The sequence below is a fragment of the Meles meles genome, chromosome 8 (assembly GCF_922984935.1).
Source record: "Meles meles chromosome 8, mMelMel3.1 paternal haplotype, whole genome shotgun sequence".
Lineage (NCBI taxonomy): Eukaryota > Metazoa > Chordata > Mammalia > Carnivora > Mustelidae > Meles > Meles meles.
Genome location: NC_060073.1, coordinates 51,732,529 through 51,745,543, shown reverse-complemented (window position 1 = coordinate 51,745,543; position 13,015 = coordinate 51,732,529). Strand labels below are relative to the sequence as shown.

Below are 13,015 nucleotides of genomic sequence, written 5' to 3'. Positions count from 1 at the left end.
TTAGTGTCAGCATGCTAATCAAAAAATAGGTTATACTGGACACAGTTATACGTGAAGTGTAGGGTGTTAGTCAAAGGGATAAATTTTTTTAAAACTTCAGAAATAAAATTCATAAACAATTGAATAACATGAAATAAACACAATTTAGCATTCCTGTTTTTATCTTACTGGGTCTCAGACTTCAAATGGATGTGACAAAGCAATGACTTACGACCCAATGTCCAAAAAGGTCTATCTATTCAAATAATTAAGTTAAACAGTCACAGTAATACTAACCCTGAATCTTTCTTAAATATATTTCCTGAAAAATGCATCTTCCCTCAACTTTCCTCTGGAAGACCATACTTTCCATTTACTTTCCTTTTCTCAGTCAGAGTTTCAACTCTGAAAAGCTTCCAGGTAGGAAGTATGACTAGTAATCATTAGCCCAAATCCATTTTTCTACATGCACGTAATCTCCCTGTCACCTTAGGTTCTCTTCTGTCTTGGCATCCAAAAGATTACTTCACACTTTATGACATCCCAATCTTTATAACTTATTGCATTTCTTCTATATACGGAATATTTCCACCCTTGAATTTCTGTGGTTACTTCACAATCTGCTCTTTCTTTCAGCTTTTTACCCCGTCTGCTCAAAACAATACAACTCAAACAGTTTTCCTGATACAGCTGACAATCACCGCACCATACTGAAGTGGACACATTGGTCAATTCTAGTTCTGGTCTCCAGTGAGTCTAATCTTTACGTCTTAAAATGAACAGTATGCTCTTAAGAACACAGGATCCTAAATGAAAATCACAATGAGGGCACAAAACAAACTGGAAAATTGTGACTAAGATGTTTTCATAACATAGGTGATTGACAGGAAAATCACTCTGAAAAATGAATTCTGTTTTGATGCACAGTACCAACTGTAATATCTTGTAACTTATAATCTGAAAGGTTTTAAGTCAGAACAAAAAGATCCTTACTAGAAAGATGAAACTTCTTCATTTTTTAAAGAAAATAATTACATACTTTTAAAATTAATGACTGTCTGGGGTGCCTGGGTACCTCAACTGGTTAAGTATTTGGCTCCTGATTTCAGCTCAGTTCATGATCCCATGGGTCCTGGGACTGGGCCCCCAGTAAGGGAATCTGCTTATCGGGGTATCTGCTTGAAAGATTCTCTCCCTCTGCCTCTCCCCCAACTTGCGCACACACCGCTTTTTCTTTCAAATAAATAAATCTTTTTAAAAAGTAAAATAAAACAAAATTAATGACTGTCTAAAATATACTTACTTACATTTTTGAATAGTTGCTCGGCAAGTTCTCTGACATGCTTTATTATCTTCAATGGGTTATTTTCTTCAACTTTAATTCGCTCTACTTCAAAAGCTACCAACTTGGAAAAAGAATCAAATGGCAAAACATCAACTCCAAAATATGCTAAATTAGAAAACTATGTGATAATTTCTTATAATTTTCAAATCAAACAGCATCTAAAATATATGCTATTATTAAAACAAAGTATTTTACATTTTTACTGGGTTTCATCTCTATTCTAGAGTTACAGAATCAGTTGAGTCCTTGGATAATCTGGTGGTCTATCCTTGATGATTTGGGGCCCTACTTCTTCTTGGAAAAAGTCATTTCTGAAGCTGAGAGAGACCCTCTCATTTGAAAGGCCTCATTCGGAGGCCTTTCGGAATTCTCTCACTCAGAGAATTTCAGATGATCAGAAAGTCTCCAAACATTTCCCTAACTCACAAAACATGAACTAAAAATGTTCAGGTGACTAAAGTCAGGTGACTCAGACTTTAGTCCTAGCTCTGCTGACACTGCAATTTGGAACAAGTCACTAAAACTACTGAGCTTCAGTCTCTTCATCTCTACAATCAGATGGAAAAACAAAATGACCCTTGGTCTCCTTCCAGTTCTCAAATTATATAACTCGAATTCATTTCCCTAATAAACTAATTTACTGGAAGAACTGTGTGAGTGTATCCATTTCAAGCAGAGATAAGAATAATGGCAAGAAAAAAATGAGTATGGGAAAGAAGAGTAAAAGATGGATGTTTTTTAAAAAAAGGTATAATATAGGACTTTTCCTTCCAGAAACAGATTCACTGAAGCAGACAAATATTTAAAACTCTGACTTCACCTATTCTAGGCTAGGAATCAGAGACTGTCAAACAAAAGCAAATATATCTTTCCTTCTAACAGGCCTACGTGATGGGAGTGTGGGGACAAGACAACACACAATGCAGGCTGCCTCTTAAAGGCTCTTTAATCTTCAGTGTGGTAGGCCGCCCTAGGTTAGATGAAAACAAGGATCCCTTCCCCAAGAGCAAATGCTATTTTTCTTTAAAAGTGTATTTCAAGGGGCGCCTGGGTGGCTCAGTGGGTTAAGCCGCTGCCTTCAGCTCAGGTCATGATCTCAGGGTCCTGGGATCGAGTCCCACATCGGGCTCTCTGCTCAGCAGGGAGCCTGCTTCCCTCCCTCTCTCTCTCTGCCTGCCTCTCCATCTACTTGTGATCTCTCTCTGTCAAATAAATAAAAATAAAATCTTAAAAAAAAAAAAAAGATTAAAAAAAAAAACACAAAAGTGTATTTCAAGAAAATTAAATGACCCAAGAGAAATTACTTAGGTCTGGCATCTCATTGCTTTTAGGCCTTTGACTCAAATACACATATGAACCACTGGCTTTTAAGTAACATCAATTAGACAGCAAAAATCGTAACTGTAGGCAGAAAACAGAACTGGATGAATGCTAAGGGGAGACTTAGTAGAACTTAGTTCTTGCCTTATCATCATTTCCAATCAAGAGGTTATATATGTATCTTATGTACATAAATGTAGATAATAAATGATAAGTTGCCACATAAAGCTAGAGACCTAACATAAAGCTTTACACAGACCAAGTGGCTTTCAGAGTCATTTACTCTGGGGAAGTTTGGAGGAAGTGGTGAGGTAAGAGCAGAGCATGAAAAATAGGAAGCCAATGGTTAGCCTGAAAGGTAGAGTGACAACACTCCAGGCAAGGGAAGGATTTACAAAAACAGTCAGAGATTATGGCAAGCAAGTTTTCTGCAAGCAATCACTCTGACTTACTAGTTGTGATGAAGCTGCCAGAGGAGTTACTAAGAGAATTTAGATAGGAAAAATGGGGGATATATAAACCAATTTTACTTTTCAGAACGCTTCAGGACTAATAAAATGTGAGAGCTAGAAAGGTCCTTGGAGAGCATCTAATATAACTCCATAAAACACTATGTATCAATTACTTAGTTCAGGATATAAAAGCTGACATATATTAACATCAGATAGTTATCAATCATATTAAATGTTGGTATTAGGGAATCAGTGATTAGTAATTGAACAGAAAGAACTGCTTACCATGGGGCAATCTCTCCTATGTTTTCATATGCTTGGTGTTATTATTAACTAAGAAGTTTTTGGTGCAGGTCTCCATACTCAGAACTACAGCATGTGCCCATTCTTTCATTCTTATCTGTAATTACTTAACAATCTTTGAAGAAAATAAAAGATCCTTCTCTAAACTAATAATCTTTAAGAACTTGATTCCTATCTTCTCTATACAAAATAAAAACCACCTAGTAGTACCTGGGTCACTCAGTTGGTTAAGAATCTGCCTTTTTGGCTCAGCTCATGATCCTTGGGGTCCTGGGATCTAGCCCCACATTGGGTTCCCTGTTCAAAAGGAAGCCTGCTTCTCCCACTCCCACTCCCACTCTCCCTGTTTTTGTTTCTTCTCTTGCTGTCTCTGTCTGTCAAATAAATAAATAAAAAAATAAATAAAAACAAAAACCAAAATAAAACCACCTGCAGGAAAACATAATCACTATTACTATTCTCTACTATCTTGGGTGCTAAGAGTGTTTTCTTTTTACACACTTTACAGAACTTTCAGATTTATTGGTTCCAATACAGTACCCTTTCAGAAATTGCAATGGGAATAAGATTCATTGTTCTACCCACCAGAATGAGCTGCTATAAATGCAGTTAAATGATAAATGGAAAGATGTGTTAAAATAAATCACAACTAACACAAAATAGTATCCTTATTTGGAGTCACATTTGTCCTAATTTTCCCTTTATATGGCCAATTTCTTGAAGACAGGAACAAAATCTGCCTTCCATGCATTTAAGATCTCCTCTGGGATATAGGCAAATGTTGATTACTGATTAGTATGAATGCCACTGAGCCTGGGTCATGGGGTGGGGAGGAAAAAATGAAATAAGACGAAATCAGAGAGGGAGACAAACCATGAAAGACTCTTAACTACAGGAAACAAACAGGATTACTGGAGGAGAGGTGGGTGACAGAAAGGGATAACTGGGTGATAAGACATTAAGGAGGACACGTGATGTACTGAGCACTGGGTGTTACATGCAATTGATGAATAACTGAACTCTACCTCTGAAACTAATAATACATTATGTGTTAATTAATTGAATTTAAATAAAATACAATTTAAAAAAAAGAATGCCACTAAGCCAAACTATGGCTCTATGACACTAACAGACTAAATGTAACTGCAGTTTGGAAAATACCTATATATTAAACCTAGACCTTTCTCTCTGTGAAACTGATAAAGGAATCCCTGTATTACTGCCTTCAAAAATAAGAGTTTTACTTATATAATCACTGTCACTTTTTCAAAAAAGATTTTAATGAACTAGTTAAATTCATTTGTTCAAGGGCGCCTGGGTGGCTCAGTGGGTTAAAGCCTCTGCCTTCGGCTCGGGTCATGATCCCAGGGTCCTGGGATCGAGCCCCGCATCGGGCTCTCTGCTCAGCAGGGAGCCTGCTTCCTCCTCTCTCTCTGCCTGCCTCTCTGCCTACTTGAGATCTCTGTCTGTAAGATAAATAAATAAAATCTTTAAATAAATAATAAATTCATTTGTTCAAGATGTTTATGTACTTCTGTGACATCCTATACATTCCTAATTTTTCAAATCCACATTATAAATACCAAGATCTAATAAGCATAATAATAAATAACATTATTCAATTTATAATATATTTAGGATTTTGAGCACTGGGTGTTATATGTAACTAAAGGTCTTGAGCACTACTTCTGAAATTAATGATACACTACATGTTGCCTAATTAAATTTAATTTAAAAAACCTTTTAACCATTAGTCCAATCTTGACTGTAAATATACATTCCTTTGATAAAAACTATACCTCATCAAAGAGATCACAGGATCTATATGGAGGACCTCTTTCTGAAACAAAACCTGCAAATGCCATTCCATTGAGAACTTTAGTGAGGAAATCATTCTCAACCAAACCACGCTGCCCCAAAAAAGCTGTCTGTAAAGAAAGAAAAAGAGAAATGAGTATTTATCACTTAGTAATAGATGAATGGTCAAAACAAAAACAGAACAAAGCCTGAATAAATATCTTCACGCATAAATGTGTTGTTATAAAATACATTCTCTCAAAAAGGGCTTTTGATATCTGAAATATTACATGTATTAGAAAGAATAAGAATGAGTTTGTCCATAAAGGAGTGGAGAAGAAATAAAAAATTAACACACAATTTTAAAAGAAAAACCAATTTAGGCATGTCTGGGAGGCCCAGGTGGTTAAGCAGTTGACTTGTTTTCAGCTCAGGTCATTTTCTTAGAGTAGTGAGATCATAGCTGGGCTCCACACCCGGTGGGAAGTCTGCTTGAGATTCTCTCTCTCCCCCTCTGGCCCCACTGCGCATCCCCCTCCCATGCATTTTTCTTTCTCTCAAAAATAACTAAATAAATTTAAAAGAAAAGAAAAACCAATTGAGAATTGAATTTTAATTTTTGTACTTTTAATAAGTCTCCAAAATAAGCAAATAAATCATAAAAAAGGAAGAGAAAAAACAACTTAAAATTAAATTAACAAATTCTAAAGAAAAACATGTTGGTTCCATAGTGTCATTAAAAATCATCACCTAATCAAAAAGCAGAGACTTAAAAAAGAACCACATTTGATAAACTAAGGTCAAAATACATGGCTAAGAAAAAAGACAACCAAGTTGCTTTATAAAGTAGAGGCCATGTTTTGGACACATACAAGATGGTAATGTATCATCTTACCTTGTGAAAATGTATTACTGGTTCTGCATGAATTCTTATAAGTTGTAGGCATGATCTATATCCTTGGAAAAGTTGTGCAAATAATCTAAGAAAAACTGCACGTACTTCTTTATCCTGAAAATATAAGAAGAAACAAGTTAGGTAACTGAATTTCTTTAAAAAAATGAAATATCACAAAGACAAAACGTTGAAAAGAACTTGAGAGATTATTCAATCCATCTGTCTGCATTTCCTACACACAAGTCTTACTTATGACAGCCCCGAGTGGTGGGCATCTAGCCCGTCCCACTGCTGAACAGAGTAAGCTGTTAAATAGTTCTTTTTTTAAGTGAACCAAAGAAAACTTGTCTAGTATATCCAATTTCCTCTCAGAAAAAGTCAGAGTCTCCCCCTTCACCAAGTTAGAGAAGAACACCTTTCCCAAGCCATTTGATTTTTATATTCATCAAATATAAAAAATATATATATACACATATATAATATATAAAAGTTAAAAATGTAAAAGAAAAAATCTCAGAAGACTGTATGTTAAAGCTTATGAAATTCTTCTAAAGTTTATCCAACTTACAAAAATCTATTTCTATATTAATAACGTATGACTCATTATTGATAATTCAGGTTTTAATAAAATCATAGTTTTAGAAATGAAAGGAAACTTACAGATTTATCTGGTCAACCCTTGGATGAGGAAATGCTCAAGAATGCTTAATTAACTTATCAAAGGTATTCAGTTCTGTAAGGCTCCTGATTGGCCACAAAACTCAACTCCAAGAAATGCACTGGGCAAAACTTTAAAGGGGTCTTTATTATATACTAATCCTTACTTACATGGCTTCTAATTGGAACTATTTTCATCTACCCCTCAAACTTGACTCTCTCATTGTCAACAATATCTGTTTCTTATTTTTTGTAAGCTTCCCCCTTATCCTTGCTTGGCCCTTTCAATTTGATACTTGGCATAGTTTTCCAGGCTATGACCCACACTTACTCTTGCCTCCTTAGGGCAAGTCTTAGCTGTACCCTATCCTGGTCAATGTGCTGCCCTTTGGTCCCTCTGAGAGCAGGTCACAAGTTCAGTGAGTGAGAGTTCTAATTTCTAATCTGGTACATTTATTACTAGGCTATACATCTCACTACACTCAGCCTCTTTAACAACCCTACAGATGACAGTACAGTTCTATTTTAAAATATCAAATTTAAATATTAAACTTCTTACCAGCATTTTTGAGTGGGATAAAGCTGTTCGTGGAGGGGGAAAAGCATGATCTGCTACTTCCAAATCTGGATGTAGAATCTAAAGCAAAGAAGTTCGGATATGTAAAAATCTTAGTATCAATAAAACCTATTATTTAACCTACTTGAAGTACTGAGATGAAAAAGTGTCAGTACATAAATAACAATGTATTTCCTTCAGGAAGCAATGCAGTTAGCTGAGGCAACTCTGTCTGTACTATTATAGAAAGATCTCCAAGATAAAATATTTAATGAACATGTTCTAGAAAAACACACATAAGGATGGTTTCATTTGTTTGAAAGTAAAACAAACCTTAAATTGCTCTCTTGGTCTATTGATGTATATATCTCTCCACACACACTAAATATATAAATGAAAATACAGTAGTCTGAAGAATATACACTAAACTATAAAATATTAGTTACCTCTGGGAAGGGAACAGGAACAGTCTAGGGCAGTGTTATTTGTCCATATTGCTAAAATGTTAAGCAAGCATTTGTTCCTTTTTTTAAGATTTTATTTATTTATTTATTTGTCAGAGAGAGAGAGCACACAAGCAGGCAGAGTGGCAGGCAGAGGCAGAGAGAGAAGCAGGTTCCCTGCCAAGGAAGGAGCCCGATGTGGGACTTGATCCCAGGACCCCAGGGATCATGACCTGAGCTGAAGGTAGTGACTTAACTAAATGAGGCACTCAGGCATCCCCAAACATTTGTTTTTATGTTTATTAGTGCAATTAAAAATTTATTAATTAATTAACTGAAATATGACGACCAAGTGAATAAGCTTACGAGCCTCAGAGTCTAGAGGGTACAAAACAATGTGCAAGTACTATAAATATATAAAGAATAACATATGAAACATCAAGTATAATTAAGTCAACGTAGGGAAAGCTAAAAAAAAAAAAACGGTAACAGTTGAGTTAGGCTTTGAAGAAGAGCAGGCTGGGGAACAGATAGGTAAAGAAGATCTGTGCAAGACTTAACACAGAGAAAAAGATAAAATTTCATCAGTAAGTAGCAAATTTTTATCTTTGCAGAATCATTTTCAAATACTCAGGTTTGGGTAGTATACTTATAATAGATGAAAATACTTTGGTCAACCCCTGGATGAGGGAATGCTCAAGAATGCTTAAATGACTTATCAAAGGTATCCAGTTCTGTTAAGGCTCCTGAATGGCCACAAAGCTCAACTGTAGGAAATGCATTGGGCAAAATTTTAAAGGGGACTTTATTATATATTAATCCTTACTTACATGGCTTCATAACAATACTTAAAATTGACCCTAAAATATTGACAGTATTTATAACCCAATCACCCAATCATTACTACAATATAATAATACAGTATAATTCATGTCTAAAAAATTATCATTGTTATTATACAGTTCAAGTACTGTGTTGCCATTTGATCACAATTATTTAGTAACCAAAAGAAGCTCCTATAATTGTGTGTCAAAGCTCCCACTCGGTTCATCGAATATGATTTCTTTTTGGTTCTAGTTTGGTAATATACTATGTTCTCATGTCTTATTTACAAAACTACACTGTACCACAGAATCAACCATTGTGCTTTGACAACTACAAAAAACACGTATACTCAGTTTTACCAAACTCACTGACCAAATTTAGTGGCATAGGTGCTTCAGGTTAAGATATACCAATGTGTAGCAGAATCTTTACCAGAAAAGACACTGTCTTAAGAATTAAAATCTTAGGGGCACCTGGGTGGCTCAGTCGGTTAAGTGTGCCTTCAGCTCAGGTCCTGATCTCAGGGTCGTGGGATAGAGCCCCATGTGGGGCTCCCTGCTCAATGGGGAGCCTGCTATTCCCTCTCCCCATTCCTGCTCTCTCTCACTATCTCTGTCTCTCTCTGTCAAATAAAAAAAAAAATCTTAAAAAAAAAAGGAACTAAAATCTTAATATTTTTTTCATTTTGGTACTTAATCCCTGCATAGCTATAAACATCATTATTAAGTAATCATATATACGACTTAGAAATTTATAATTTCTAGAAATATTACACATTTTCTCAATCACTCAAATACTACCTTCTCAACTTCTGCTGTATCTATATACTACCAATGTAGTTATTTAGTAGTATTTTTCTTTAAATTGTCTTTAAATCCACTCACCTATTTAAATCTAGTATTTTCTTAGATGATATCATAGGTTTTATGTTATTTTTATTATAATAAATACATAATTACTAAAATAAAAAAGATTTCCATATGTGACCCCAAATCATCTCTACTCTTCACTTTGGTAAACAGTTCTTTCATCATCCTATGCTTTCAACATTCATCCTAAAGATAAAGTCCAGGAAACAGAGGCCTAGAGGTAGAATGTGATTTGCTCAATAGTATCAAGTAGAAAGAAGCAGACTGGAATTTAGGTCTCCTGGGTCCTGGACTAGTATTTCCACTCCATCACATCTTGTATTCTAGATTATGTTAGGAAAAGTCAGTCTTCTCTAAATATTTACATCCCATAGATGCCGCTATTAACAATATAAAGACTAATACAAATTTGAAAATGTTCTAAGAATAAAATCCTTCCTGGTAATCCTAGACTTCTGAGTTCCTATTTAAGAAGAAATTTTTTTACTAAATTTTTTAGGTTTATTTATTAGTTTCTACAACTCAATGTGAGGCTTAAACATATGACCCTGAAATCAAGATCAAGGATCATGCTCTTCCAACTGAGCCAGCCAGGCACCCCATAAGAAGAATATTCTTTTAAACAGCTCAGACTGGACTATTATTCAAGAATATGAAGGCTGGGGTGTCTGGGTGGCTCAGTCGGTTAAGCACCCACCTCTTGAGTTTGGCTCACATCATGGTATCTAGGGCTTTAAGATTGAGCACCATGTCAGGTTCCATGTTGAAGGCTGCATAAGATTCTCTCCCTCCCTTTCCCTTTGCCCCTTCTCTCAAAACAAAATAAAACAAAACAAAAACAAAAATAAAACCCACGAAAACTTAAAGAATATGAAGCTTTAGTTCTAGCATGGCTTGAAAAAGAATTCAGAATTTCTAAGTTTCAATTTTCTGATAATGAATAAATTGGCACCTAAAATTTTGTCAATAAAATAAAATGCTCTGATTTTAAAAATTTACTAAGGTAAGGGGTGCCTGGCTGGCTCTGTTGGTAGAGCATGTGATGCCATGCTGGGTATTGAGCCAACCTTAAAAAAAATTGTAAAAAAGAAAAAAATCAACTAAGATAAAATAGCTATAAAAACATTAAATGTGTCAGTGAGAAACAGCCAAGCTACAGGATTTATTAAAACTTTACTTCGAAGAATGCTGGATATTTATCAATAAGTTGCAGTTTTCTGTAGTAATTTGAAAACATTGGCAAGACAATATCACACTGTTTGTAAGTAGCACATCTACCAAAAAGGAATGAGATGTCAACAAGAGGGCTGAAGCAAAAGGAGTAGGTACTATCTTCCAATAAGGGATGTTAGGGAAACCAGAGATTTTGAGGCAGTCTGGTCTATTTTCACAGGTGTGTTGGTATGTTTCCAATACCTAACATAGTATTCAGCATATAGTAACTACTAAATAAATATTCTGAATGAAAGAGTGAATGTAGAACAAATAAATAGTCAGAATTTAAAGTATATTCTTCAGATAATATGTAAGGAATTACTCTAAATATTCTGTAAGAATATATTCATGTTTTAAGAACATATAACTCTTTTTAAAGTAATTTTACTGCCAATGATATCTAATTCCAATTACCTGAGTTTATACTTAAATCAAAAGAAAATTATTATTAAAAATATCATACCAAAGAAAGAGCTGCTTGAGTCTGATGTAGAAGTGGTTCCGGGAGGGAAGAGAGGTGAATACATTCAGGAATTTTTATAGTGCCTCCATCCAAATCTGCTATGATTACATCTAGCTAAAGGAGATAAAAATTAATAATTAATAAAATGTATTTATTGCTAAGCAAATTAATCTGACCTTCATTAATTCAAAATGAGAAGAATCAGGTGTGGAAAAGACTCTTGACTGTCCATAGCAATAGAATACTGTGTTCATGATTTCCCAGCTACTATGTATTTCTTAGCCTCCTTTGAAATTAGGTGTGACACGTGACTAAGTTTCTGCCAATGGAATGTCAGAAGTGATGTGTACAATTTCAGGTATTCAAAATAGAGGGGATGGAAGGCTCTCCTATGCTTTTTCTTTCCTAAGGCTGAAACTATGATGTAGCAACAACCCAACCTTGAACATTCAGATGATGCCAATGCCTGAGGCAACTCTGGTGCAGAACCAAGAAAGAACGAAGCCTGGACCATGAATGAGTTCATGGAGTAAGACGGTCTGGTATAATGGAATACCACTCTGGTCGTGTTAAATGAGTGTTAAATAAAATTCCACACTGTATTTTGGAAGCTTTGGTATAGTAGTTTAGCCAAATTCTAAATAATATAGTACTTATTACAAGAGTTAACAAACAAAGCAACTGATATAAATCAAAATGGTACTGTTTGGGTGCTTCAGAAAGAAACTGATTTTTGGCATTTTATGAGTTTACTTAAAAATAACTTACCTAAAAATGTAACGGAGAAACTAGCCAAGACTGCTGAAGTTATTTTGTTGATAATAGGTTTACATTCTAATTTATCAAAAATTAAGAAACTTATTTTTTGAAACATTTGCTTTTCTTACCTCCAGAAACTTTATATTTAGAGGGACAAAACTACCTATCAACCAGACGTGTATGCTTCTAATTAGTACAAACTAGGTTTTACTAAGTATGTTTATTGATTTATGTGTATTTTTATATGGTGATATCAAAGTTAAATAGGAACTAGATATCAACATATAAAGGTAGGAAAATAATTAATATATGAATGAGGATCTTGTTTATAATTACAATGTTGAACTGTCAGTTTTAATGACACCTATGATTTGATTACAATTATAATTATGTGTAAGTACCAAGAGAGCTACCTCCGTTGGCAACTAAAACTAAAAGTAGAATTTCAGAATCTGAAGACCCTGTGGATCGAAGATGTCATATAGCCCAACCTTTAGATAAAGGACTTTTCTTAAACTCCCTGAAAGTGTCATGGAACTTGCTCCTTGCACTCCACTTACAGTACTTGAGGGTAAATTCCTTACATAAGGCAACCCATCCTTCACCATTGGGCAGTTCTAATAGTTGGAAGCTTTTCTACTGAGGAGAAATTTGTCTCTATAGCCACTACATTCACCAATTTTCTTTCAGCTTTTCAGAGCTACAAAAAATGAACCTTCCTACAACAGTCACTTCAGTATTTATCTTTAGCTAACAAACAGATCAGGTAATTACCTTAGAAAATTTCCTTAAGGGCCTCACAGGATATAGTTCCTAAAGTCTTGACAATCCTGGATGTCCTTCTCTGAAGCACAATTTTTTGTGACAGTCCCTCTTAAATAATTTCAGTACAGAGAAGTAAACACATTATTCCAGAACTGGCTTAAATATAGAACATTCCTTTTCTTCTTTGGTATTTCTATTCATATGGCATTAAGAAAAGAATAATTTGGTGGAGCTCATACCAAAGGGTTCATATTCCATTATAACCCTTCACTCTTTTGCAAATGCTTTTGGCTTTTTAGCTACCAGCCACTCAGGACTGACACAGTCTCATTTCAAAATACGAATATATCATTGCACTTGTAACAAAAGTAT

The 13,015-nt window shown here is 34.8% G+C and overlaps 1 protein-coding gene across 3 annotated transcripts in view; it reads right to left on the bottom strand.

The window, feature by feature from the left end:
• SBF2 (SET binding factor 2) overlaps nucleotides 1-13,015 on the bottom strand; it is a 503,560-nt gene that overhangs the window by 219,959 nt on the left and 270,586 nt on the right. For all 3 annotated transcript variants that reach the window (XM_046014550.1, XM_046014552.1, XM_046014551.1), the window contains exons 9-13: nucleotides 11,120-11,233; nucleotides 7,308-7,385; nucleotides 6,092-6,205; nucleotides 5,199-5,327; nucleotides 1,287-1,385 (exon numbers count right to left, since the gene is read on the bottom strand). In XM_046014550.1, coding sequence (XP_045870506.1) covers nucleotides 1,287-1,385; nucleotides 5,199-5,327; nucleotides 6,092-6,205; nucleotides 7,308-7,385; nucleotides 11,120-11,233 — 534 coding nt within the window. The remainder of the gene's footprint in view (nucleotides 1-1,286; nucleotides 1,386-5,198; nucleotides 5,328-6,091; nucleotides 6,206-7,307; nucleotides 7,386-11,119; nucleotides 11,234-13,015) is intronic.